The sequence below is a fragment of the Microtus oregoni genome, unplaced genomic scaffold (assembly GCF_018167655.1).
Source record: "Microtus oregoni isolate MIOR12 unplaced genomic scaffold, Mior012 000013F_ref0000133, whole genome shotgun sequence".
NCBI lineage: Eukaryota > Metazoa > Chordata > Mammalia > Rodentia > Cricetidae > Microtus > Microtus oregoni.
Window position 1 is genome coordinate 48,781,097 of NW_024543072.1, and position 23,912 is coordinate 48,805,008.

The 23,912-nt window shown below is 40.6% G+C and overlaps 1 protein-coding gene across 1 annotated transcript in view; it reads left to right on the forward strand.

Moving 5' to 3' along the window:
• Pla2g4a (phospholipase A2 group IVA) overlaps nt 1–23,912 on the forward strand; it is a 139,304-nt gene that overhangs the window by 107,858 nt on the left and 7,534 nt on the right. The window contains exons 13-17 of the mRNA XM_041662737.1: nt 2,449–2,520; nt 5,803–6,045; nt 11,275–11,459; nt 19,515–19,710; nt 21,011–21,168. Coding sequence (XP_041518671.1) covers nt 2,449–2,520; nt 5,803–6,045; nt 11,275–11,459; nt 19,515–19,710; nt 21,011–21,168 — 854 coding nt within the window. The remainder of the gene's footprint in view (nt 1–2,448; nt 2,521–5,802; nt 6,046–11,274; nt 11,460–19,514; nt 19,711–21,010; nt 21,169–23,912) is intronic.

The window sequence follows — 23,912 nt, forward strand, 5'->3', positions numbered from 1 at the left end:
TCTTTAGGACTGCCATTTGTTCTTCTAGATCACTCCAAAGAAAGTATTGGAAAAGCAATTTTATTATTTCACTAGAGCCACCTACTTCTAAATGACATTAAAAACAAACAGAAAGGCCACTTGTTGCTTGTGGTACTTACTGTCATCCAATTATACTTGGGTCGGGAGCAGGCAAAGTGAGTACCAGCTGGAGCCTGAGGTGGTCATCAATGCAGACTCAGAATCTCTCCATGGTTAAACCAGAATCAAAGTGTATAAGATGAGGGGCTGGGCAGTAACTCAGTGGTGGAATGCTTGTCTATTGTGTCCAGAGTCCTGGGTTTGATCCCCAACACTGTAACAGCAACAGCAACAAATAGAGGTTACTCAGACAGGGTGGAAGGTTGTAAGATTGAACTTAATCTGGACCTCATAGAAAGATCTGGATTAGCCTGGGCAAAAGTAAAGGATGAGGTAATCCTGCTTGGTTAACGTGAATCCTAGCATCCCAGATGGATGTCCTGTTTTCAGCCGGTAGTTTTGTGGAAGTCACTCAGTCTTTTCTGAGTCACTCCGTCCTTTCTGGATTACATGAAGAATTTTTTAAAAGAGAAAGGAAAGCAGAGAGGAAGCCCACGCTGGGTGGCCTGCTTCCTGTGTTCTTTCTCTGAATAATCTTGATAACTCAAATTAATTATTTGTTCTTCTCCTAAGGCAGGAAGAGACTAGGGTTGAATTTACACATCAGAAGGTGGGCGAGACAGTGGCTGCTGGCCAAGCCAAAGGAAGAAGCTTACAGCACACAGTGCTGAGAAGTCTCCGCGGAGAAGTCCCCTTGAGGCCAGTGGTCAGCTGCTGGCTGCTCCCTGTCAGGCTGAGGGCACAGGATAGGGTGTGTTTGGACTTCGCTGGTCAGCAGGGGGCATGCTACCTCAGATTATGTAAGGATTTCCAGAAATGAAACCGAAGAGGTGACTGAGGGGCCTCAGGACTTTTAGGGACCTCTTCTGCCTTTGGGTAGGTGAGGTCCCCCTATTAAGGCACACCCAGAAGGGTTTTTTTTTTTCCTTCTCTTACCTTAACAAAGACTTTAAGGTAAACTGGACCTCAGTTAAATAACTTTAAATTAAATCATTTGCTTTCTCAAGGAGGTTTCCATGTATGCAATTTTGCCTCTAAAAAGAGCTGTATAAAGATACAAGAGAAGAGTTGAAAGTCAACCATTCCTGCCCTGAAAATGTCCTCTCAAAGAAGACAGTGTGATTTTCTTAAATGAACACACCAAATACAGTCAAAGTAGAGCAAAAACCACAACAACAGGGGCTGATAAAAGGAAATGCCTAAGGAAAAGAACATACAGGCAGCAACACAGCTACCCAAAGGACGACATCTGGAATGGATCTTGTCTTGCTGTCCCCCTCTACCATGCGGTGGACTTAGTGCTGTCATGGCTATAATATGGACAGAACAATCGCATTAGCTTTTAAGTACTTTCTTTTGTTGAATTTTGTATTTATCACTGATGCCAGTAAAAAGTAAGTGTAAGCTCTCAGGAATTCACTAACCTTTCTCTCTATTGTGTAGCCCTCCAGGCCCCTGGGCTCTAGTGAAGGTCACAGACATAGGGAGAGAAATACGGGGATGCTGCACGCCACACCTCTGCTTTTCTGAGCTTACAGCTTGCCAAACAGTTCTGTGAACGAGATTTCTAAATGTGTAACTAGTGCCTTGAAATTGAATAAAGAAAAATCGTCTTTTCTATTTGCAACCAAAGAGGAAGGAAAAAGTCCTTCTGGGGATAGTTCATATGTCTTGATGTTTCTGTAAAGGATGATCACAAAAGTAATCTCCAGGGTCCACAAATTAGGCATCTTTCTCCTGGGAAAAGATGGCTAATGATGATACTAGATTTTACTGCCGTCTTTTTATTAGTATGAATGGTGCCCCTTGGTTCTCCTGGTCTTAGTTTGCCTTGAAGGGAAACACACAATTCTTGACATACTGAAAAATAAACAGATGTTTTTCAGAGTTGGAAAAAATCAGAGGTTAATTAAAGTGAGTGTGCTTTCTTCATATTCTGGAGACTGTATTGTAGATCACTTGTAGATTTGGATTTTGTCCTTTATTCACTTTCATAAACACTATTTCAAGACATAACCAAGCAGTTGTTATTATTAAAGTGAAGATAAAGTCATAAAAAAAATCCTTTCCTTAAAACTAGGAATGGATAAACTTACACTAACTAAATTTGTTTGCTAGGATATTTTGTTACCCAGCAGTAAGTTTTTTAAGAACAGGTGAATCTGATGAATCTCCATTTATAATATTGATGTAAAGTTCCCTGTTGCCTGCCTCTGCCTCCGACTGCTGGAATTGAAAGTGTGCACCACCCTCCCTCATCCTCGTACTACATTTAGTTATGAATTTGGATCCCTGAGAGGCCTCAATGGTTTTGTCTCCTTCCCACAGAAAATATAACGGCAAAGCATATCGTGAGCAACGACAGCTCGGACAGTGATGATGAGGCCCAAGGCCCTAAAGGTAAGAAAGTGAGAGCTTCCCTGTGAATTGTGAGCAGAGGAGGGGAAAGGCTCATCTAACCCCTCTGTTCATGCTGATGACACGTGACGTCCTGAAGTGTTGGGATGGAGGCATCCAGTGAGAGACAGGACTATTCCATAGATCCCAAAAAGCAGTGGAACCACATCTTTTCCTTTCTTGTAAAGCCTCAAATATGTTTGCACCTATCTGAGGTGGTGGCAGTAGTGAATTCTGTTCTAGCTGGATTAGTGAGATGGACCACTTAGTATGGGAAATGGGATTGGAGAATACTTTTAGTTAGCTTTAAAATGAATGAAAGCATCGTTTAAATATTGTCATTAAGCCTTCTAAAAGGTTTGACTGTCGGCACATTCCTTAGTCTTTTGTGGTGATTAGTAACTCACCTCTAAGGAAGAATGCCATGGTGGAGTGTGTTCAGATTATCAAGACTGCCAATATCACAGATTACTTTGGCAGTGAAACAGTGCAGCTAGATCTCAGTTTGATGTGGGCCGAGTAGTTGGCAGTGCATTTTGAATAAGGATGACGGCGAAGGTGAGGTCCCGAGATACTTGTTGCAGTGTGGTGTTTGTTAGCATAGAAAAATGTAGAGATTGTATATGTTAACAGCAATTTTCTAAGCAAACGGTTCATAAAAATGTACAGAGATAGTTCAAAAATAAACAAGAACCAAACAAATGGAAAGACAGCTAAGCATCTAGAACTGGAAGAGTCTTTTACCATTTGACTGTAACTGTCTAGACTTTAGAAAGCACAAAACCGTTTTGTCCAAAGCCACCAGTGAATTCTCCCAGGCACGGTGTGCACGTAGGGGAGGCTTGTTTTCTGCCTGTTCCAATTATCACTGAAAAGAGAGAATCTTGTTTCATTTCCGGCCTGCTGTTATTTCTTCATAGGATGAGTTTATGCAAGGCAGGGCGCAGTTGTCTCCTCACAGGGTGTAGCTGCACATGGCCAAGGCATGGACAGCTGTGCTTCTGAGAACTAAACAGGCCTTCCTTCCATGCCGCCCAGACTTTCAGGAGAGCCAAGTCCAGCCAGGTTTCAGCCCTCGATGGCTCCTTGCTTGGCAGCCCTGGTTATCAGCTAGAGTCCTGGGAAGACCCCACCCTGCAAGAAATAAGTCTTCATTTAAAAGTTTTACATTTTGTTAGGTGTTCAGACTTGCATTTTGAATTTCTTTTCTTATGAAGGAAACATTGAATTGTGGTGGCTCGCCTACAGCTTAGAGGTATAGTCCACCGGATTTGTTTTTAACAAAGGAAACTGGCAAGCACGAGGGGCACACATACCGTATGTCTAGTACTTTGAGGACTCTTCAGTGAGACTCTGAAGGGGACATAGCTGTCTGTTACTGATTGAGGAAATTGCTATAGATGACCAGAAAAGTCAGTCACCACTCAGCACTAGCTGGTTTTTGAGGCTGAGAAGTTCAGGAGCTGTTTTTTGAATTTGCTGGGTTTTTTTTTTTTTGTTTGTTTGTTTGTTTGTTTCATTTTAACTTCGAGGTTGATATGGTGAGCATTTCTTAGTTCTCACTGTGCTTTTTAAAGAAATGCTTTGAGAGTCATTTTAGGTTCCATGAAAGTTGGAACAGAGAAGTCGTTTTGGTAGAATCTCCTGTCCCATTCTGTCCCAGACAGTGTTCCCCACTATGAATTGTCCCATTTGCCTAGTGCCTCTGTTACAGCTGATGACTTTCTCCTTCCATGTCGTGGGCTCTGTTTACAGGACAGTTCACTCTGGGACTGCTCCCTCTATGGGGTATGGTTTGTGAGAAGGATTTAGCACTGTAATGTCACATGGCTTCGTCCCACTGTCCAAATATTCTCTCCTTTACGTAACCATCCTCTCAGTGGAGGAAAATGACTTTCTCTGCTCTCTCGGTAGTTTTGCCTTTTCTGGACTAGCGCATTGTTGGAAGCATGATGTCTGCATCCTTTTCATATTTCTTTCCTTTTATAATAAGTACTTAAGTTACCTCTGTCTGTTCATGGCTTTATGTTTTGCATATATTTATAAAGAAATTATAGAAACTGAATGAATGCAGATACTCATCTCTCAAAATACACACAGGGGCTAGAGAGTTGGCTCATCACTTAAAAGCAGTGGGCTCATCTGGAAGCTCACAGCCATGTGTAACTACAGTTCCAAGGGATCTGACGCCCTCGTTTGGCCTTCTGAAGCAATACATTTACACTATGCGGGCAAAATACCATAACAATAAATGTTTTAAGAATTAAAAGCAAGCAAACAAGCCCCTTAACACACAGAATTTTATATAACTCTGCATGTTTATTTCCAGGATTTTGGAAGTTGGAACAGAAGAGGTTTGAGCAGGGGTTCTTTCATTTTAATGTGAGTGGGTTATGCTGCTAGGTTATGCTGCAGTTGGCCATTATACAGGTTTCTGTAAGGCTAGAATATAAGGCCAGGCACTTCTCAGAGAACTTCATCTGAGATCCAGATTGCATTAATCCTTGAACAGTTTTATGAGGTTTCCTAATGAAGGAATGAAGGATGGGAAGGGGCTCATAGCACCAAGTGGAGAGAGGATGGGAACACATAATGAGCATTTCCCAGGAGCTATCATGGGCATGGGGGAAAGTCATTTGTGATTGCTTCTTTGGACCACTGAGACTTTGAAAACACTTTGTATCATTTGTTTCAATGACAGGGCTTTAAATGCCCAGACTTTATAAGTGGGAATGAAATAACAGTTATGTGATCAGTGCATGAGCGTGTTTAGTTATCAGGAGGCATGTGGTCGTCTTTCTGTGGTCCCTTCTAACTTTCTGTGATCATGGATATTTATGAAGCAGGATATGGACACTTACGAAAAGTTAGGCAACATAGATGGTAGCATTAACCAATCTCTCTCTCTCTCTCTCTCTCTCTCTCTCTCTCTCTCTGTGTGTGTGTGTGTGTATGTGTGTGTGTGTGTTAGATGGAGGAGAGCTAGGGAGAAAGAGAAAGGATAATATTAAGAGTGCATATGAAATATCTAAGTAGACCAAGAGACATCAGTGAAGAATAGCTTGACACTGTGTGTAGGTAAAAGGTAAAACTGTGAACACTTGGATACAGAAGTGACTTGTCACTTGTTTTATGCAAATAAACATATTGAGTCAAAGGCCCAGAACTTCAGTTTTAATTTTGGTGATTAACCAATGAAGTTGACAACAACAGCAGCAACAACCAAACAGCCTAATTTTGGCATGCATGTGCTTCTTTGACATGCGCTGTGTTCCTTCACCCCAGGCACTGAGAACGAAGATGCTGAAAGAGAGTACCAAAATGACAATCAAGCAAGTTGGGTGCATCGAATGCTGATGGCCTTGGTGAGTGACTCAGCTTTATTCAACACTCGAGAAGGCCGCGCAGGGAAGGTGCACAACTTCATGCTGGGCTTGAACCTCAACACATCCTATCCACTGTCGCCGCTGAGAGACCTCAGCCCCCTGGAATCCTTCGATGACGATGAACTTGATGCGGCTGTAGCAGGTACGCACTGGAGCAGAAGCCTCAGGAGCTAATTCAGGTCGTCTTTACTCTTTCATGGGGAGAAGCATTTTAATTCCCATTAACATTTATTTAGACTCAATTTTAAGAACGTTGACCTTTGAGGGACATTCATTCATTCATTTTGTTTGTTTTTGTTTTATTTTTGAAGAAAAATGCAATGGCTAGGAAATGGCCTAGTCATGTTAGTATAGAAAATATTCTTTGAAATCCCAAAAGCCTTTCTTTTCTTTTAATGGTCAGGGTTCACTTACAGACAACAGGAAACTTCTACCATGCTAATTACAATGAGTGTAAAAAGCAGGTAAGGAGGTGCTTAGAGAACAGTCCAATGATTAGAGGAGCAAGGCCAAAGCTCCCAGGATTGACTCCAAAAACACAAGAATAATTCCCCAAACGCCTCCACAACTGTGCCTGGCTGTGGAAAGAGACGAAACAGCTATGTCTCATTTCCTCCTTCCTTTCCCGTGGGCGGGCCACTTTGGAATAGGCCAGGTGGAGCTTTGAGTTGAGCATGTGGTGAAAGGGCACTAGGCCTGGCTCCCTCTTGTGGTGCAGGGGAGAATGCAGCACAGGAGTTGGCGTGAACCAGTCTGCAATGACTATCCGGACAGGGAAGCTGTCACTCCGGTTTTCAGGAATATTAGGAAACTTTGTGAAGTTGCCCGGTAAGAATCTAGTCACTTTCAGACTTGTCATTAATGAAATGTCCAAAACTAGTAACCTTTATTCATCAGATCCCCAGTGACCTAGAGAGTAAGTGTTACAATTGCTTTGGTGACGAATAATATGTAATATACCTTTTCTTGTGGTGAGCTTACATTTTTTCTCAATCACACCATCCCTTTTACTTAGTTGTCCAAATATCATTTCTTAATCACTTCTGCCTTAAGTCATTGCCAAGATGCTGTTAAACTTTAAAGTGGACATTTGAAACATCACAGCCTCTCAAAGCTTTCTTCCCACTGCCCTTTTGTTCCTCATACATAGCGAATGGTTTTGAAATTACGATAGGCTTCAGATTTTGTTGTTCTTTTCTATTTTTTGTCTGACTTTAAGGGGAGCAAACACAGCATTTTGTATTATGTGTGTCACCTTAAACTCTAGGATATGAGTTACTTATAATTATGCATTGATAATTCCAGTTATTGTTATTATACATTATTATATAATTCCAATTAGTCCATTCATATCAGCTATAATATTTATTACAGTTCCCCTGGACTGAGAAGGCTAACGTTAAAGCTTTCGGTTGGTGCCATTCTTTTTCTTGGTTTGTGGCACATAGCTGTACTTCTGGCCTCCCTGTGGCAGCTGGTTCTTTACAGACTTGTGCCCTATGATGGCTGCCGATTGGACTTAAGCACATTATAGATTTTTTAGATCTATAAGGAAGCTTTGGTGACAAGGAATACTAAAGAAAATAATTGCATTATCTCTGTCCCAAACTGCTCGGCAAATCTGGGCTTGAGCCACAGGTCTCTGAGTCTGGCTTCCAAGTCTTCCCCTTCACATGGCATCCCTTGTGGTTTCATTAGTCATTGTTTTGCTGATGTAAGAATGGAAGTTTTCACTAAGTGTCTTTGAGATTTGTTTTTAGAGATCTTAAATTTCTATTATTTCTCTATGTGTAAGTATGTGTGTCTGTATATGTGTCCGAGGAGGTGAGAGAAGTATCAGCTCCCTGAAGCTGGAGATCCAGCTGTGAATCGTCTGACATGGGTGCTGGGAACGATACTTGGGTCCTTTGCAAGAACAATAAGTGCCCTTAACCACTGAGCATTTTCTCTAGCCTGCATCTTTGAGATGCTCCTGACATGTTCTAACCTAAAGTCATTTTGTATTAATGACTTTTGGAAAAATATTTATTCTTAAGTCTCAGTAAACATTACATTACAATTGATTTTTTTTATTTTTTTTTATTTATTTTTTTTTTTTTTTTGGTTTTTCGAGACAGGGTTTCTCTTTGGCTTTGGAGCCTGTCCTGGAACTAGCTCTGTAGACCAGGCTGGTCTCGAATTCACAGAGATCCGCCTGCCTCTGCCTCCCGAGTGCTGGGATTAAAGGCGTACAATTGATTTTTATGTATTTTATGTTTATTCGATTGAAATATGTAGGGAACATTCTAATAAACTCAATAACAAATTCGTTCACATTTATTGTTTTGATACTACTATTGCTAAACCTTATTGCATATTAAACTGAATTAATTGAGTTTATTAGTGCTTTTCCAGATGAGGGCTGGTTTATCACAAACTCTGATAATTTTTTTCCAGAGATTTCAAATCCCTACTTATGGGCAAATGAGATGGCTCAGTACCTAAAGGCATTTACTGTCTTGTCTGACAACCTAAATTAAATTTCCAAGACCCACATGATAGACAGAAGCAGCTCCCTCAATGTTGTCCTTGGCCTTCATGTGTGGGCCATGGCACATGCATGACCTCCTCTCCAACACACAAAGAAGTAAATAGCTATAATAAACAGTAAAACAACCCCCCCAATCTTATGTAGTATACAACTGGAATGCTACAATTAAGATAATAATTATGATTATATCGCTTCTAATTGTACATGTCCTCCATGCAAAAGAAGAAAAAGTAAAAACTTTTGTCCAGTCTAGATGTTAATGTTGGGAGAAGCTTATATTTTACTCTATGGCAATTCTGCTCATACTCATTAAAATTTGGGTGCCTTAAAATAATTTCTTAGTCAAAAATGAGAAAAGGTAAAGTATTTTGTACCTATGACTTTAGCTTTCAGATAGTTAAAGCAAGATAAATTATGAAATAATAAAACCCCCCTTAGTAGGCCACTGTAAAATGGTTACATGTCTGGAGAAACCCACTCTGGAGGAGCTAGCCGCTGTCACATGACTCCTTTCCTGTTTACATAGTGTTTATACTGTTTACTCTGACACGCTATCCGGAATGAGAAGTTGACTTGAGTTCATTCAGGCCAGAGTTCAGGGCACAGATACCCAAATATTTGTCTGATGTAGGTTGAATCTATGTGATGGATTCATCAGATGCAGTGGAACTCTTTAAGTCCATGGTTCTCAACCTGTGGGTCACAAGCCCTTTGCGAGTCACAAGACCCTTTCACAAGGGCCGCCTGTCAGATATATTTATATTATGATTTATAACAGTAGCAAAACTATGGTGATGAAGTGGCAAAGAAAATAATTTTATGGCCACCACAACATGAAAACTGTATGAAAGGTTGCAGCATTAGGAAGGTTGAGAACCACTGTTTAAGGAGCCGTTGCAGGCTCACAACACCATGTTATTTGTATGCTGGCCAGAGATCCAGATTAACTCACTCACAGGCTTAGGCAGTTTGTGTGCTCTCAATCATGGGAGGATGTTTGCCCGTTGTAGCATGAGACAAAGCTTCTACATGTTAGTGGTTGTCACTTGACAAATTGGTCCTAAAAGTACAGAGATGCCTTCAGAATCTAACGCCTCTCTCTCATAACAGACTAGGATAGCCTACTGAGTTCAAGTGTTAGTCTGAGAGCTCAAATACATATTTCCAAAGGAGATTGACATCTGAAATCCATCCAGGCCTTTTATTAGCTGGATATCTTGAACAATTAGTTGGCATAATCTATATTTTGCTATAAAATAGAAACAAATGGTAGCTATTGGAAAGCCTTATTATGGGGATTAAGTGGCCTTTCCCACAAACTGCTGTTACTCCCAGGCGTGGTAAGTTGAATGGGAACATGGTGTCTACTTGGCAGTTACTGAAGATGCTGAATCCTGACTTTTTTAAATCTACTTGATCATGAAAGTCTTAATTTGCATATGGAACAGCTATTGATATTTCACAAACTTAGATGGATAATAACACAGTAAAGACTCACTTAATGTCATTTTTTCTGGAGCCAGGACAGTGGTGTTCAGCCTCGTGCTGTTTAGGAGCTCATCCTCATCATGAGCATCTCCTTGAGGGCAATTTTGGGCTTAAGAAAGGAGAGGGAAAAAAATAACTAGTCTCCTGACATGAACATCTAGTTAAAATTAAAAGAGAAAACACTGGGTTTGCAAAAACCAAAGAAAATTTTTAATAAATTCTTGTGCGTTATTGTGTTAGAAAAAATGATAGCATTTAAGCAAATGTTATCTTTAAAGCTTTTAGTGTTATGTTTAATTAAGATCAAATGGCTTTGGTGTGTTTTAGTAGAGCTAGCAGGTATTCCTGGATCATTTCTGTGCTTTGTAGTGGCTGCTTTTTTAAACTATTCATTTCAAATGCTATCAGTGCTTTTGGTTATATACTGGACCCTCTTTGGCCTTAGTTTTGACTTCTATATTGTCAGTTCTATGGGATGGGTGTTCTGCAATTATTAAATAGACAATTTGAGAAATGAATGAATTTACAAGTTCTAAACTACTTTGGTTAGGTTCTGTATTGTTAGTCTTGTTTCGGGTCAAGGATGTCTTCACAGAAATGCCTCCGCTGAATATGGTCCCCATAGACGCTCACTCCTCTCTACGCTGTCTTCTGGTGCTTCTGCCATAGCGATCCTCGCTGCACTGGCTCGTCAGTGCACTTGCTTATTTGGCAATAGACTCATAGTATCTACTGTAGTTTACTTGGCTTGTCCAGGACCCAGACTGTGCCTGAATGGGGACACCCAACTCATGCTTATGGAGGGTGTGGTTTGGACTTGTATCTTGACCCCTCATCTTTTAGTATAATGTGAAGTCAGCCCAGAGAAAGGCAGACGGGTCTGCTCAGACTGTGCCTTTTCCCATTTGTTTATTATATAGGTAACTTGTAGTTTACTTATCCTCCATTTCTAAATGCCCTCTTCTTTGCCTCCCTGCTGCAAAAATTAAACAAGGTGATGTCTGAAGAAATGTTTCCAAATCAGTAAAGACACTGTGATGGGATATAAAAGTATAAAAGACATCAAGCTAGTGTCAGTACTAGGGCCTGAGCTAAGTTCTTCCCTTGGCATCTTACTTGATAATTGCGTTTGTTCTGGTATCACAGATAAAGAAACCAAGACTTAAAGCTATTAATTTACCTACACTTGCCAGAATTAAATAGATACCTGATTCTAACAAAGCTTTGGAGGGAGGGGTGGGAGGAGGCTAAACATGGGGAATTCTGTCTCTCGGATTTACAGTAAAGATTTATGTTTCTAACTAATGTCAGATGACTATTTATCAATTCTTGTCTTCCCTTTCCTTTTAAAAGATCCAGATGAATTTGAACGGATATATGAACCCCTGGATGTGAAGAGTAAAAAGATTCATGTTGTGGACAGTGGGCTCACCTTTAACCTGCCATACCCCTTGATTCTACGACCTCAGAGAGGTGTGGATCTCATCATCTCCTTTGACTTTTCTGCAAGGCCAAGCGACACAAGTCCTCCTTTCAAGGTAAGGAGTCTTCCGTAAGCAGAGTAGGAACATGCCCAAGGAAGGGTGCATGCAGCCCATGGTGATCTGGGTCCCCCTATAGCCATGAAGAAGCAAGACAATGCCCCTTTGCTGATCGGATCTGGACACTCACTCAATTAATACTCCCTTTCTCAGTGACTCTAGGCTGTGTCAGATGGACAGTTCCTGCTGGCCTTGACAAGCACTAAGAGTTTCTAGAATGAATAGTGGCTAGGATAATAACTCTTTAGTGTCCGTAAAAACGTCATATGTTTAGAATATGTTAATGTTTTATTTCTTTTGAGGTTGTTAGCAGTATTCAGCCAAGAAAACAAGAGTTGGTGCGATAATATCAAATTATGCGCACCGCAGAAGATTAATATGCAAATGTAAGGGTGCTTCCTGGAGTCAGAGAACAGGGAAATAAATGAATGGGCCGAAAACCGCACAGAGATGGCAGTGAGCACATCGCAAAGATGGGGTAAACAGATGTTAAGCCTGTTAAGAGGGCTCCAGGAAGAATTTTAAGATTGGAAGGTAGGAAATGGAGATTGGTGGAGGATTTCCAGCAGACAAATGAGATCATGAAATCGGAATCTTAGGATGATTAACCTGCGTTGGTGGGTGGAAGGCAAAAGATTAAAACTATGACTTACTGTAACCCCAGCGGAGGATAATAAAATCTTGCACTGTGCAAGTCATGGGTAGAACCCGGTGACCCATGAGGAGCAAGGAGGAGGTAGGTTCCAGTGATGACTCCAAGGAGATGATACTGATGGTAGAAGATAGTGTGTTATTCATTTAACCAATGGGAGTGCAAAATGTCAAAGCCATAATTTCTTATGAGTCAGAGCTTTACTTCTGGATGAGAGGATACTATTAAGGAGTTTTAGGAGACCACTTAGTAACACAAATCAAAAGCACTGTATTTTGCAAGAGTTTTAAAATGTTGCATTGTTTATTATTAAGAAGAATATATTTTTAGATATACATGAGCAATTGGAATGTGTGCCAACCACTTCTGGATAAAAGCTGCTGGTATTTTGATGGGTTTTCACCCCTCTTCTCATCTCTCTTTGAAAAAAGAGATAGAGAAGCGGGGGAAAGATGAGAGACGGAGAAAGTCGTGTATATGTGTGTTGCACATATGGATGCACAACGCATGCACCCTTTATGTAAAAGCCAGAGCAGGATGTGAGGCATCCCTTTCTACCTTGTTCCTTTGAGACAGCCTCCATAGAAGCTCACCGTTTTGCTAGGCTGATGGTCAGCGGGCTCTCAGGTCCTGCCTTTCTCCATTGCCCAATGCTGGGGTTAGAGCATTTTCAGTTATGTCTAGATTTTTACATCGGTGCTGGAGAATAAAACCAGATCCTCATGATTGTAAACCAAGTGCTCTCCATCAGGGGGCCATTTCCCCAGATCCCAATTTCTATTTTCAAAAATGTGTGTGTGTGTGTGTTTATGTGTGGAAGTCAGAGGACAACTTGTGGGAATTGGTTTTCTCCTTCTTTGATGTGGGTCTCTGGGTTCTAACTCATTTGACCTTTATTCACTGTGCCATCTCACGGGTTCCCTTTTCTGTTTTTGATATTAAAATATCGGTGCCATTTTTCATTAAAGAATAGAGCATACATGTGGGTAAGAAATCATAACAGTGGCTGGCCATGTGCCTCAGTTGGTAGAATACGTGCTTGTCTATCATACACAAAGCTCTTAAATTTAATCCCTAGCTCCTCACGAAATTCAGGGTGGTGATACCCATGCAATCACAGCATTTGAGAAGTGGAGGAAAGGGGAAAGAAGTTTAGATCATGCTCAGGTTTCCTGAGTTCTAAGCTAGCATGGTTTACATGAAAGCTATTTCATACAGAAAATGCAAGAGAGGAAAACAAGCAGCCATTCACTTCATTTATTGTTTCTTGATACACACAGCAGTTCCTAAGTAGAGTTAAATCTCAGATTACATTAGGAAGCTCTCCAGTGGTGCATATCCTGGCTTCTGATAACAGTTGTGTTATCTATGTTGTAATTGGGCTTCTAAGTTAACAATATTAGTGTAAGGGATACTGTTTTCTATAGAATAGATAGTTCACACTGTAAAAACAAAACAAACAACAAAACAATAATTCGCCCAAACTGGTATAAAGTGTTTCATGATTCCAAACATTATTCCTGTTAATTTCTCTAAGGAAAACAGCCCCAATGTTTCATTTGATCAAGTGTTACTTTTATAATTCATTTGATGATATAGGTACAGACAATATCTGTTTGAATTACCATGGAGGCTTGGGTGCCAGTGTTTATCAATGGGCAGACTATTCATAAATAAGCAAACTTAGAGTTTAGGTAAAGGGTGTTTTGGGTTTGATTGAGGGGTCAGAAATCTGGGACAGCAGAACCTAGGGTTCACTACTGGTATATTTCCATACGTATTATTAAAAGAATATTTTAAGTCATTTTGTCATGATTTGTACTATGTTATATCACAGTTCATATATTGCACATGGGTCTGACTAACTCTTTTAGTGCTCTTTGAATACTTTCTGATGGAGGCCAGCCAGAGCAATGGGCCTGCTCTGTAAAACAGAAGGAAAAGAAAGGAGGCAGCGAAGGTGGGTGTGGGGGCGAAGTAGACGTAAGAAGGGTTGACATGAGCATCTGAAGGGTTAGGAATAAAGTTTTCGATACATTTCTCTTGCTATAGGTCGTTCTGGGTGGAAACAAGCAAACATCTGTGGTTTTCCACATTGGCTTGATCTATTTGTTGGTGTCTGGTGCTGGACTTGGTTTAGAACTCTGAGGCACACGTGATCCACTTCTTAAGTTGGGTCACATCATGGCCAAGCCGGTTGAAGTGCTGTTTCTGTGGACACTATTCTACCATGCCTAGTGAGGGAGCTACTCACCCAAAGCAGTCCAAGTGACAGGTCTGTAGACAGCAATGCACCATAGCTAATGAGGTAGCCTGCAGAGACACATTAGCCTGGGTGGGCTTTGTGAATGCCAGTCCACCATGCCCGAGGAAGACTGCACAGTGTAAGACTGTAGTACCTGCAGGTTTATTTCTCACTCTGCTTTCTCAGAGTTGCTTTTAAAAGTGACATCATATATATAGCTTACAATGACAGGAAAAGTGTTTTGTCTCCATTCTGGAGCCAACAGTTGAGCAGGCTATAAGTAGGGTATGAGCAGTGCTGTTTGTTATCAGGATTTATGATAGAATTCTATTCCTTTTTGCGGATTCCTTTTTGTGGGTGTGTCACCTTGGTCTCTACCTCAGTGTTTTTGTTTTTGTTTTGTTTGTTGTTTGTTTGTTTGTTTTGATGTCTCTGTGTTGTCCTGGCAGTCTTGGAACTCACTCTGAAGACAAAGCTAGCCTTGAACTTAGAGGTCTGCCTGTCTCTGCTAGAACAAAAGGCATGTGTCACCAGCCTACCTCAGTTTTTCCTTGGTCTCTCTTTGTCTCTTATTAGCAAAATTGCCATAGAACTTACCCCCTGCCCCATTATAGAGGCTGATCACAGCCCAAGCCCCTTAACTACATTGTGAAGAGCCCTCTTCTGAGGCAGTGGGATGATTCAGTAAAAGGTCTTGCTGCACAACTCAACAGCCTAGATTCTAGCCATAGGTCCCAGAGGGGAAGGAGGAAAGTGACTTCAGAAAGTTGTCCTCTGACCTACACTCCCATACCCTCAAACCCCCACCCCCATACCAAACAAAACAAAACAACAAACAAGCCATTAACAATAAGAATCGTGATAATTTTTAAAAGAACTCCTTCCTTTAATACGGTCATATTCATAATAGGTGTATTTATTCTGTTGGGGACACCATTCAACCTACTATACCCATTTTCGATCAGATGTCTTGTGATGAACACCTATATCTCATATTGGCCTCTTGTGGGATATTTTTGCAAGTGTTTACCAAGCTTGCAAGTGAAGTGCTAACTGCTCCAAGTGTTATGCAGCCTCTATGTCCCTACTCATGTTCCCCCAGGCTCTTGAAGACCAATAGCAAGTCTCTATGAGAAGAGACAATAACCATAACCACAAATAGTAAATTCTGAGTGATAGCTCTATCGGTCCCATCTTATATTAATTGCTTTGATAATTTTAATCATTATATTGTTTTAGATATTACATCATTTACATACTATTAGGCCATCTATCTCCCCAATCTTAAAAATAACCTTTAAATGATGAGAAAATTTTAGGGTGGTGAGAATATATGCTAGATTTGCATTGAGACAAAAATCTTATTTTCTATAGTGAAAAATCAACGTATTCTTTATGTATATGTATTTATAGAGAGAAATATATTGTGTGCCTAAATGAATTAATTGGCATGTATGTGCCCTTCTCACTGTGGTCTGAGTATTTTTCTGTTAAATTGTTTTGATTTGTTTTTGTGTGTTTTGTTATGGTTTAGTACCTAGACATTTTTGAAAGTATCACTTCGAATGAGGGTCCCTCATTCTTTACTCTATAGAAAGCTGTGTTTGTAGTTGGCACTTACGTAAACTTACAGTCCATCAGTGCCTGCCACAGTGAAGCATCTTGCAGCATCAAGCAGCAGCTGATAGATGTTACAGCATGGCACACTGCCGGTGTGTTGCTGTCATTTCAGAATCAGGTCTTTTGGCTCACTAAAACATTGTCTTTATTTTAATTCTTTAACTGTGGGGCTCTACACACAGTCCGTGTCATTGTTTCTCGGTCTTTCTGGAGAGAGAGGAGACAGCAGGAAGGAGATGTTTTTCCATCCTTTAATCATGGCCTTTGCAGTCACCGCTGTCTAATCTTTTCCACGTCAGGAGCGGAGCAGAAAAGGGAAAGTTCCCATCACTTCCTGATTCCAGTATAACTCCATCTAGCTAAAAATAGCCAGACCTCTCTACCTCAACGAGTTCCCTTTCCCTCTTTCTCCACACAGCCACACACAGTTTGGTCATCCCTGACTCATGTTTGTAAACATTAGAGAGCTTCTGGTCTTTGCCCTCACGCAACTGTCTTACTGTATGAGCTTGGGTCTGGCCGTGGTATGGACTAATCGTGAATGAATAATCGTGGATAGTGCTAGACATGAACTAGCAGGAGTTCAGCTGCACAGAGTGGGTGAGTGAGAAAGGAGGGATGAGAGAATTGTCCTCAGAGTTCAAATGAGAAATTTTGCATCTGTTAATGTGTTAGCAAAGCATAACTGTATTCAACAGAGTGTATTATGAAACAGTGGCTTTCGTATCTATTAAATCCCCTTCTCTCAGATTTTATTCTTTTGTAAATCTTGGGAGAATTGCTCAACTTAAAGCTCATGGCATTTTATTTAGTTTACTAGACTATTTAGGGTCTCTATTGCTTTTTAGGGAGATTACAATATAATTAGATCATCTCCACTTCCTTTCTTCCCTCCAAACCCTCCCTCTGCCCCTCCTTGCTCTCTTCTGAGGCTGAGAGAAAAGACCACGAAGCCTCAACACTACATGAAGAACTCCAGACAACTAAGGAATGTTGAGAGTGAGAGACATGGTCTTCCCCAGGAAAGAGCACACCCATTCGTTACCAATGCAAAATGGTCATTCATGAGAACATCCATACAAGTAACTTGATGCATACTGAGCAGGTTGTATTTCAGGGATATACCTATACATACACAAACATGAAGGCATGTAGAGTCCATCACTTTTCTGAAACATCAAGAGCAGTGAAATCTGAATGTTCTCTCAACTTAGGGTCCTAGGTTAAAGTACTTTCTTGCTGTCCACCTAAGATTTTTATTCATCATCTCTAATCTTCAGAGCTATCTTGTGAAGAGAGTGGTATTTTGCAGAGGTAGAAATTATATTACTGACTAAATCAGAATGACAGGAGGACTTCAGAAAAGCTAATTTTAGTGGTTTGCCCTGAACTTATCCATTGAGGAGTCTTTCTAATATAGTTCCTGCTTTTCTTCCTTTCTCTTCTTTTTTCTTCACTTTTCTCTTCTCTTGTTCTTATTTAGTGATTGTATATTTGTATAGCTCTCACTGTGTGATAGGTGTTGTCTAAGTACTGTAAAGTGTGAGTTCTTTCCATTCAGATTGCTCTCTGTCTCTTACAGTTAAGAATATTAAGCTCAGAAAGATCCTCGAGTCCACAGAATGGACATTAGGGTTCAGGCACCAGGCCCAATCTGTGGTTTTACACCATAGTGCTCTATAACCACTTATTTATTCTGGCCCTCAAGGCTGCAGAGAAAAAGAAATGAGACCTATCTTTTCCTGACAACCTTCCACAGTGATTCTGCCAGGTTAGATTTAGTGTGTGTGTGTGTGTGTGTGTGTGTGTGTGTGTGTGTGTGTGTGTATAAATGCAGTATGTATGTATATGTTCATGTTGGGTATACTCATGTGAAAATGTGATGTACACGCATATATCTGTACTTGTGTATGGAGGCCAGAAGTGGATATTGGATGCCTTTCCCAATTGCTCTCCACCATATTCTTTGAGATGGGGTTTCTCATTCTTTTCAGAACTCATTGATTTGATGCATTGAGGCCTGAAGTTCTATTTCTTTTTCATAAGTAGAAGCCAAACAAAGTCAATTTGTATACGTAAATTTAGTTTTAAAATGTGCGTAATTTTATTACAGAAAACAAAATGAAACAACCTTAAAAATCAATTTCCTAGTAATACAAAATACTATGAAGTATGCTGTGCTGTCATACATACAAGAAATGAAGAGACCATTACGTACCTCGGACCATTCCACACTAACAGCTTGGGAACCTCATTGCTTGTCGTAGCTCCTCTAAAACCCACAGCTTGCCTTGTTTTCAAAAGTACTTTCTCTACAAAGAGAATCTTACCAGCTGTGCAAGAACCTGTACCAGGTTGATACTGAAGTTAATGGGGAGCTGCTCTTAAATTGCACATTCTTAGCAAAAATAATTTAATTCATATGTTTTTAGCACCAGGATGGTATAAAATCCAGTAACAGGGAAGCTTGGTTAGGGTTTTCATTGCTTTGATGAAACTCCATAACCAAAGGGTGGTGATGGGGCATGTCTTTAATCCCAGGACTTGGGAGGCAGAGGCAGGCGGATCTCAGTGAATCTGAGGCCAGCCTGGTCTACAAAGCAAGTTCCTGGACAATCAGGACTGATACACAGAGAAACCCTGTCTCAAAAAAACAAAAACAAAAACAAAAAACAACATCAACAACAAAAACCGAGAAAAACAAAAACAAACACACAAACAAATAAAGAAATCCCATCACCAAAAGTAACTTGGGGAGGAAAGGATTTATTTCATTTTACAGCTTGTGGTCCAGGGAAGTTGGAACAGTGGAGGCAGAAACTGATGTTGAGGCAATGGAGGAGTGGTGCTCCCTGGCTTACGCAATTTGCTTCCTTATATACATCAGAACCACCTGCCCAAGGATTGGCACCATGTACAGTATGCTAGAATCTCCCCCATCAATTGCTATTTAAGAAAATTCCCTGGCTTTGCAAAGAAACCTTGTCTTGAAACATAAAAAAATAGAAGGAGAAAAGAAATGCCCCCCAGGTTCCCTGCAAACCAGTCTTAGTGGAAGCATTTCTTATTTGTGGTGTCAGCTTCTTAAATAGCTCTAGCTTGTGACAAAAACAGCAACAACAGAAACCAACCAAAGCACAGTGGTTCCTGTTCTTCGGTGTGAGAGTCTTTAACTTCCCAAGCCTTAAAACCCATTCATATAGTTGTAAATATTTTGGAACCATTTGTTTTTCCTCTAGCAAATTATTACTCAGTTCCGTTCATTGTTAAATTCGTCAAATGCCTGCTATTTAGCCAGCCTGTGCTGAGAATTGATGGAACAGTATTGGGTTTGTTTAGGGAAAATTTTTTTTAATATAGATATTGGTGATTTGCACAGCCCTTTAGGGCAGTGTTGGCTTTGTCTGTTTGTTTTTTGTTTTGTCTTAGCAACTGCTGGCCGATAATAATACCTTATGGATGCAGAATGACGGACGGACCAGCTGAATACAGGAAGACTGAACGTTTCTAAATGCGTCCTTCTCTTCCCCCGCAGGAACTTCTACTTGCAGAGAAGTGGGCTAGAATGAACAAGCTCCCCTTTCCTAAGATCGACCCGTATGTGTTTGATAGGGAAGGTCTGAAGGAATGCTACGTCTTCAAACCCAAGAATCCTGAGGTGGAGAATGATTGCCCTACCATTATCCACTTTGTTCTGGCCAACATCAACTTCAGAAAGTACAAGGCTCCAGGTGTGTTGCCATGAGGTTGAAGTCTGACTGGCGACGTGACTGGACCGACACTGTCCCATGCACTGTGATGGCAGGGAGTGCTTCTCTTACTGTGACGAATAGCCGTGACCCGAGAGTCCAAGTGCTTCCTTCTTTTTTTTACCCCCAAATTTCGGGTTCCTCGTGATAGAGAAACTGAAAGACGAATGACAAGCTCAGCAAGAATTGCTAGAGCATTGAACCAGAGGCTTGGGTTTGATAGATATCCTATTAATAAAGGATGTTAAAGAGTTTGACTTTCGCCCTGGTGAAGCAGATCTTGTCTTTAAAATAAAATAATCCAGAGCCTCTGGGAATATGAATTGACCACAAAACTCAATGTAATCTAACAGTGCTGTGTGACTGTCCATTTTGGGCTTCCACATTGTATTTTATAGCAAAGGAGAATGTAGTTCAAGGAATGGTTATTCTGTTTTTCCATATCTGGAGGATTAAGTGGACTTTTATGCATCCTAAGAGATACCCATTAACCAAAGAAGGATGCATAGGGGCATTAAATGCAAAACACTTTTCAGACCAGAAGATGCAATTTTTCATTTTGTGACTGGAAAAAAGACAAAAGAGATGGGTGTGGGGATACAACAAAGAAGGTTTTTTCCTACGTTCCTCATAATGATAAAAAAATATTAGTAAGGGTAGAGCTATGAGACATGCCTCATAAAAGGGAGAAGAAATGGTGGCTGGCATTTTTTCAAACGGAAACCCTGGTTTCAAAGTGAAACCTGGTAGCAAACTGAAAGCAACCTAGTCAATATTCTATTACTGTTAGTTCTCAGGGAGAAACCAAGAGGTTGGTAAGTCCAGGGATTTCTGGGGCTTGAAGAGGATTCAGTGTTTTGGTTTGGATTTCCCCAGAGGAAGAGTCTCAGGACAAAAGTCAAGTGCAAATTGTTTATTTGTAAGGGACTGAGGAAGTGATACTGGGCAAGGAGACAGATGCACATCCTAGTAAGCCAGTTACCCCAGGAGGAACATGACCCATCTGGGAAAGTGCAAGGCAGAACACCCAGACTATAGATTCATCCTTTCCACCCATATACCAACAGGCAAGGGAGCTGGGTACCATTTCAACGTGAGTGTGGCTGTCTCGGAGCTGGGTACTATCACAACTTGAGTGTGGCTGATTGGGGTAGATAGTTGCTTTTGGGAATCATAGCTTTTCTGGTGACTCTCAGTGCTGTCTTCATGGTTGCTTGTATGTTTGGGGGGGTTGTTTGTCTGTTTCTAAAAGCAAGATTCATACTCTTTCTTTGGCATATAGGAGTCCCAAGGGAAACAAAAGAGGAGAAAGAAATAGCTGACTTCGACATTTTTGATGACCCTGAATCGCCATTTTCAACCTTCAACTTTCAGTATCCAAATCAAGCATTCAAAAGGCTACATGATCTGATGTACTTCAATACGCTGAACAACATTGATGTGAGTATCTCCCCAACCATTAGCATGTGAAGTCACTAGCAAGCAGGTGAATTCAATAAGAAGATGACTCAGGCTTGGCCAATCCACAGTGCAGGGCCTTCTTTCTTAGGAATCATTTCATTAACCTATAAAAGAACACGCAGAATTCACTAATAACGACATCACTGTCTGCTGCTAATCAGAACGCACACTTTATAGTATCGTTTGGTGGCATGAGGATTCATTCCCAGCTGTCCTCATCTCTTTTCATGATAAGATAATTTATGAAAAGAAGGAAGTGACGGAAGGGCAGCGTATAGGCAGGGGAGTGAACGTGGAGTGCTGTTACCTCACGGATGACTTAGTGCTCTCAAATGCTTGTCTTCTGTAGCTCATGACAATATTGGCAAAGCTTAGAGCTTACTGCAGTTTTAACCTTTCACGTGTGCTTTGTGAGAGAGACTTTAGAAGCACGTCTTTCCCTCACTGTCAGATGTTCTTATCCATCGCTAGCACACCTGCTGTTAAAAGTCTTTGTCTCTGAGATTGGTTACGGCTAACTGCCCCCGTGTCAGAATACTGTTGTGTGATTGAGATCATCTGCTAGTGGGCCCAAATCTCAGCCACTAGCCAGGCATCATCAGTTGTGAAAACTGAGCTCGTTGGCTTGCTTGAATTATATATAGTAAGGAAAAGACAGCAAATTAGAGCTGTGCATAATCTCTGATTTGCTGGTCCTCTTGGAGGTGATGAATGGCTGCAAAGAACACCTGGATGTGCAGCTTCTTCAGAACTTAACTAGATTTTGTGCTAAGGGACAGATGACACATCAGAGTGCTTGTTTCTTTCGTTTTCCATGAGACAGTTAAAGAGAGGTCAAATGCCGTCATGACATAATGACCACAATACTTTTAAATCAATACATTTTTACGAGCATATGAAAAATTTCCTAAGATACTTCAGTTCCTGTTAATTCTAAAATTCCTTCTTTTTTGACTTTCCAGTATGTGATGCCTAATATGTAGCATAGTTACTAAAAGTTGCAACACATTATTTCCTTCACATATGCTGACTAAATTTTACACAGGGATAAATATTTAAAAACCTCTTGTCGCTTTATGTCTGTCGTGATGGTTAAATTCGATGAGAATGAGTGTTGTGACACAAGGAACACATAGAAATGGTCAGAATAGAGTTGCATTTTATTTTATTTGAGATTTCATTTTATGTGTGTTTGTAGGAGGCGGGGTTGTGAGCGCAGGTGCCCCCAGAGGCCAGAGGTGTCAGAGTTCTTTGCAGCCACAGCCACAGGCAATTGTGAGGCGCCTTCCATGGCTGATAGGAGCTAAACTCAGGCCTTTAGGAAAAGCAGCCTGTGTTCTTAATCTCTTAGCCCTTTCTCCAGCCCCCCAAAGAGAGTTGTCTTTTATAAAGTTTAATCACACTAAAGGAGAAGAGAGCTAAGGAGATTCCAATTTTCTGTTTTGAAACTAATAGACATACATTCCTTGGGGATAGAAATCAACTGAATTTGATAAATCATTCCCTAATGAAAAAAAACTAGTATTGTAAGGGTTATAAATATCCTCTATCCGACATAGGAATGAACACACTCACATATGTATTTTAAGCAGCTGCATTTCTCTTGCTATTTTTAGTCCCTGTTTATATTAGACCTGCTAAAAACATCTTCTGAAGTAATTGTATAGTTCTGTTTACATTTTTTACAAGTGTTCCTCAAGGTAGTTTATTTGACGCAGACATGACAAAGTTAAAGCCTGAACAAAAATAGGCTGAATTCCAAAGCCACCATCCCTCAGTATAGCCCAATAAACATTGGTTCTTCATAAACTACTAAGTATTATTTATAATAATGCATATAATATGTATGAAATTTGGGGCTCTCATACATTGTATATTTATCATATGCTGTCTCCCAGTCTACTCTCAGATCCACTCCAATTTCACACACACACTCAACTTTGTGTCTCATTTTTTCTTTAGGCCATTAAGTCTAATTGGTGCTACCTATATTGTCTTGGGTATGTGACCATCCATTAGAGAGTGTTCAACCTACCAGGGCCCATATTCTTAATTAAAAATTGACTCTTCCATCAGTTACCAATAGCTCCTGAGCTGAAGTTGGAGCACTGTGACCACCTCTACCCCTATACGATGGGATTTTTGTCTGTCTTGAACTTGGATAGATTTTGAGTTTGGTGTCATAGCCACTGTGAATGCTATACCCTGCTTATGTGAACAAACAGTTTTTATAGCTTTTAGTAACATATGTGGCATGGCATTTCGAGGTAAAGATGCAGGTTTTATAGTATCTTTAAATACAATATAGGCCATGTCTTAGTTACATCGTTATTGCTATGATAAGATACCATGACCAAGGCAACTTATCAGAGAGTGTTTATTGAGGCTTGCGGTTTCAGAGCATGTCTCCATGACCATCATGGCTGAGAAGCATGGCTGCAGGCAAAACTCAGAGTATTGGAGGCGTTCCTGAGAGCTGCATCTTGAGACATAACCAAGAAATCTAACTGAGGATGGCATGGGCTTTTGAAATATCAAAGCCCACTCCCTCAAGGCCACACAATCTCATCCTTCGCAAATAGTTCCATTTGTGAAGTGGTTTTCAGGCGACAGTAACTGAATAACACAGGATGCAAAGTCTTTCATCTGCTAAAGTCTAAGACAGTTTCCAGCCTTGTGACCAGAGCCACTGTGGCTTCAGATATATTTCTTCTATTTGTTTT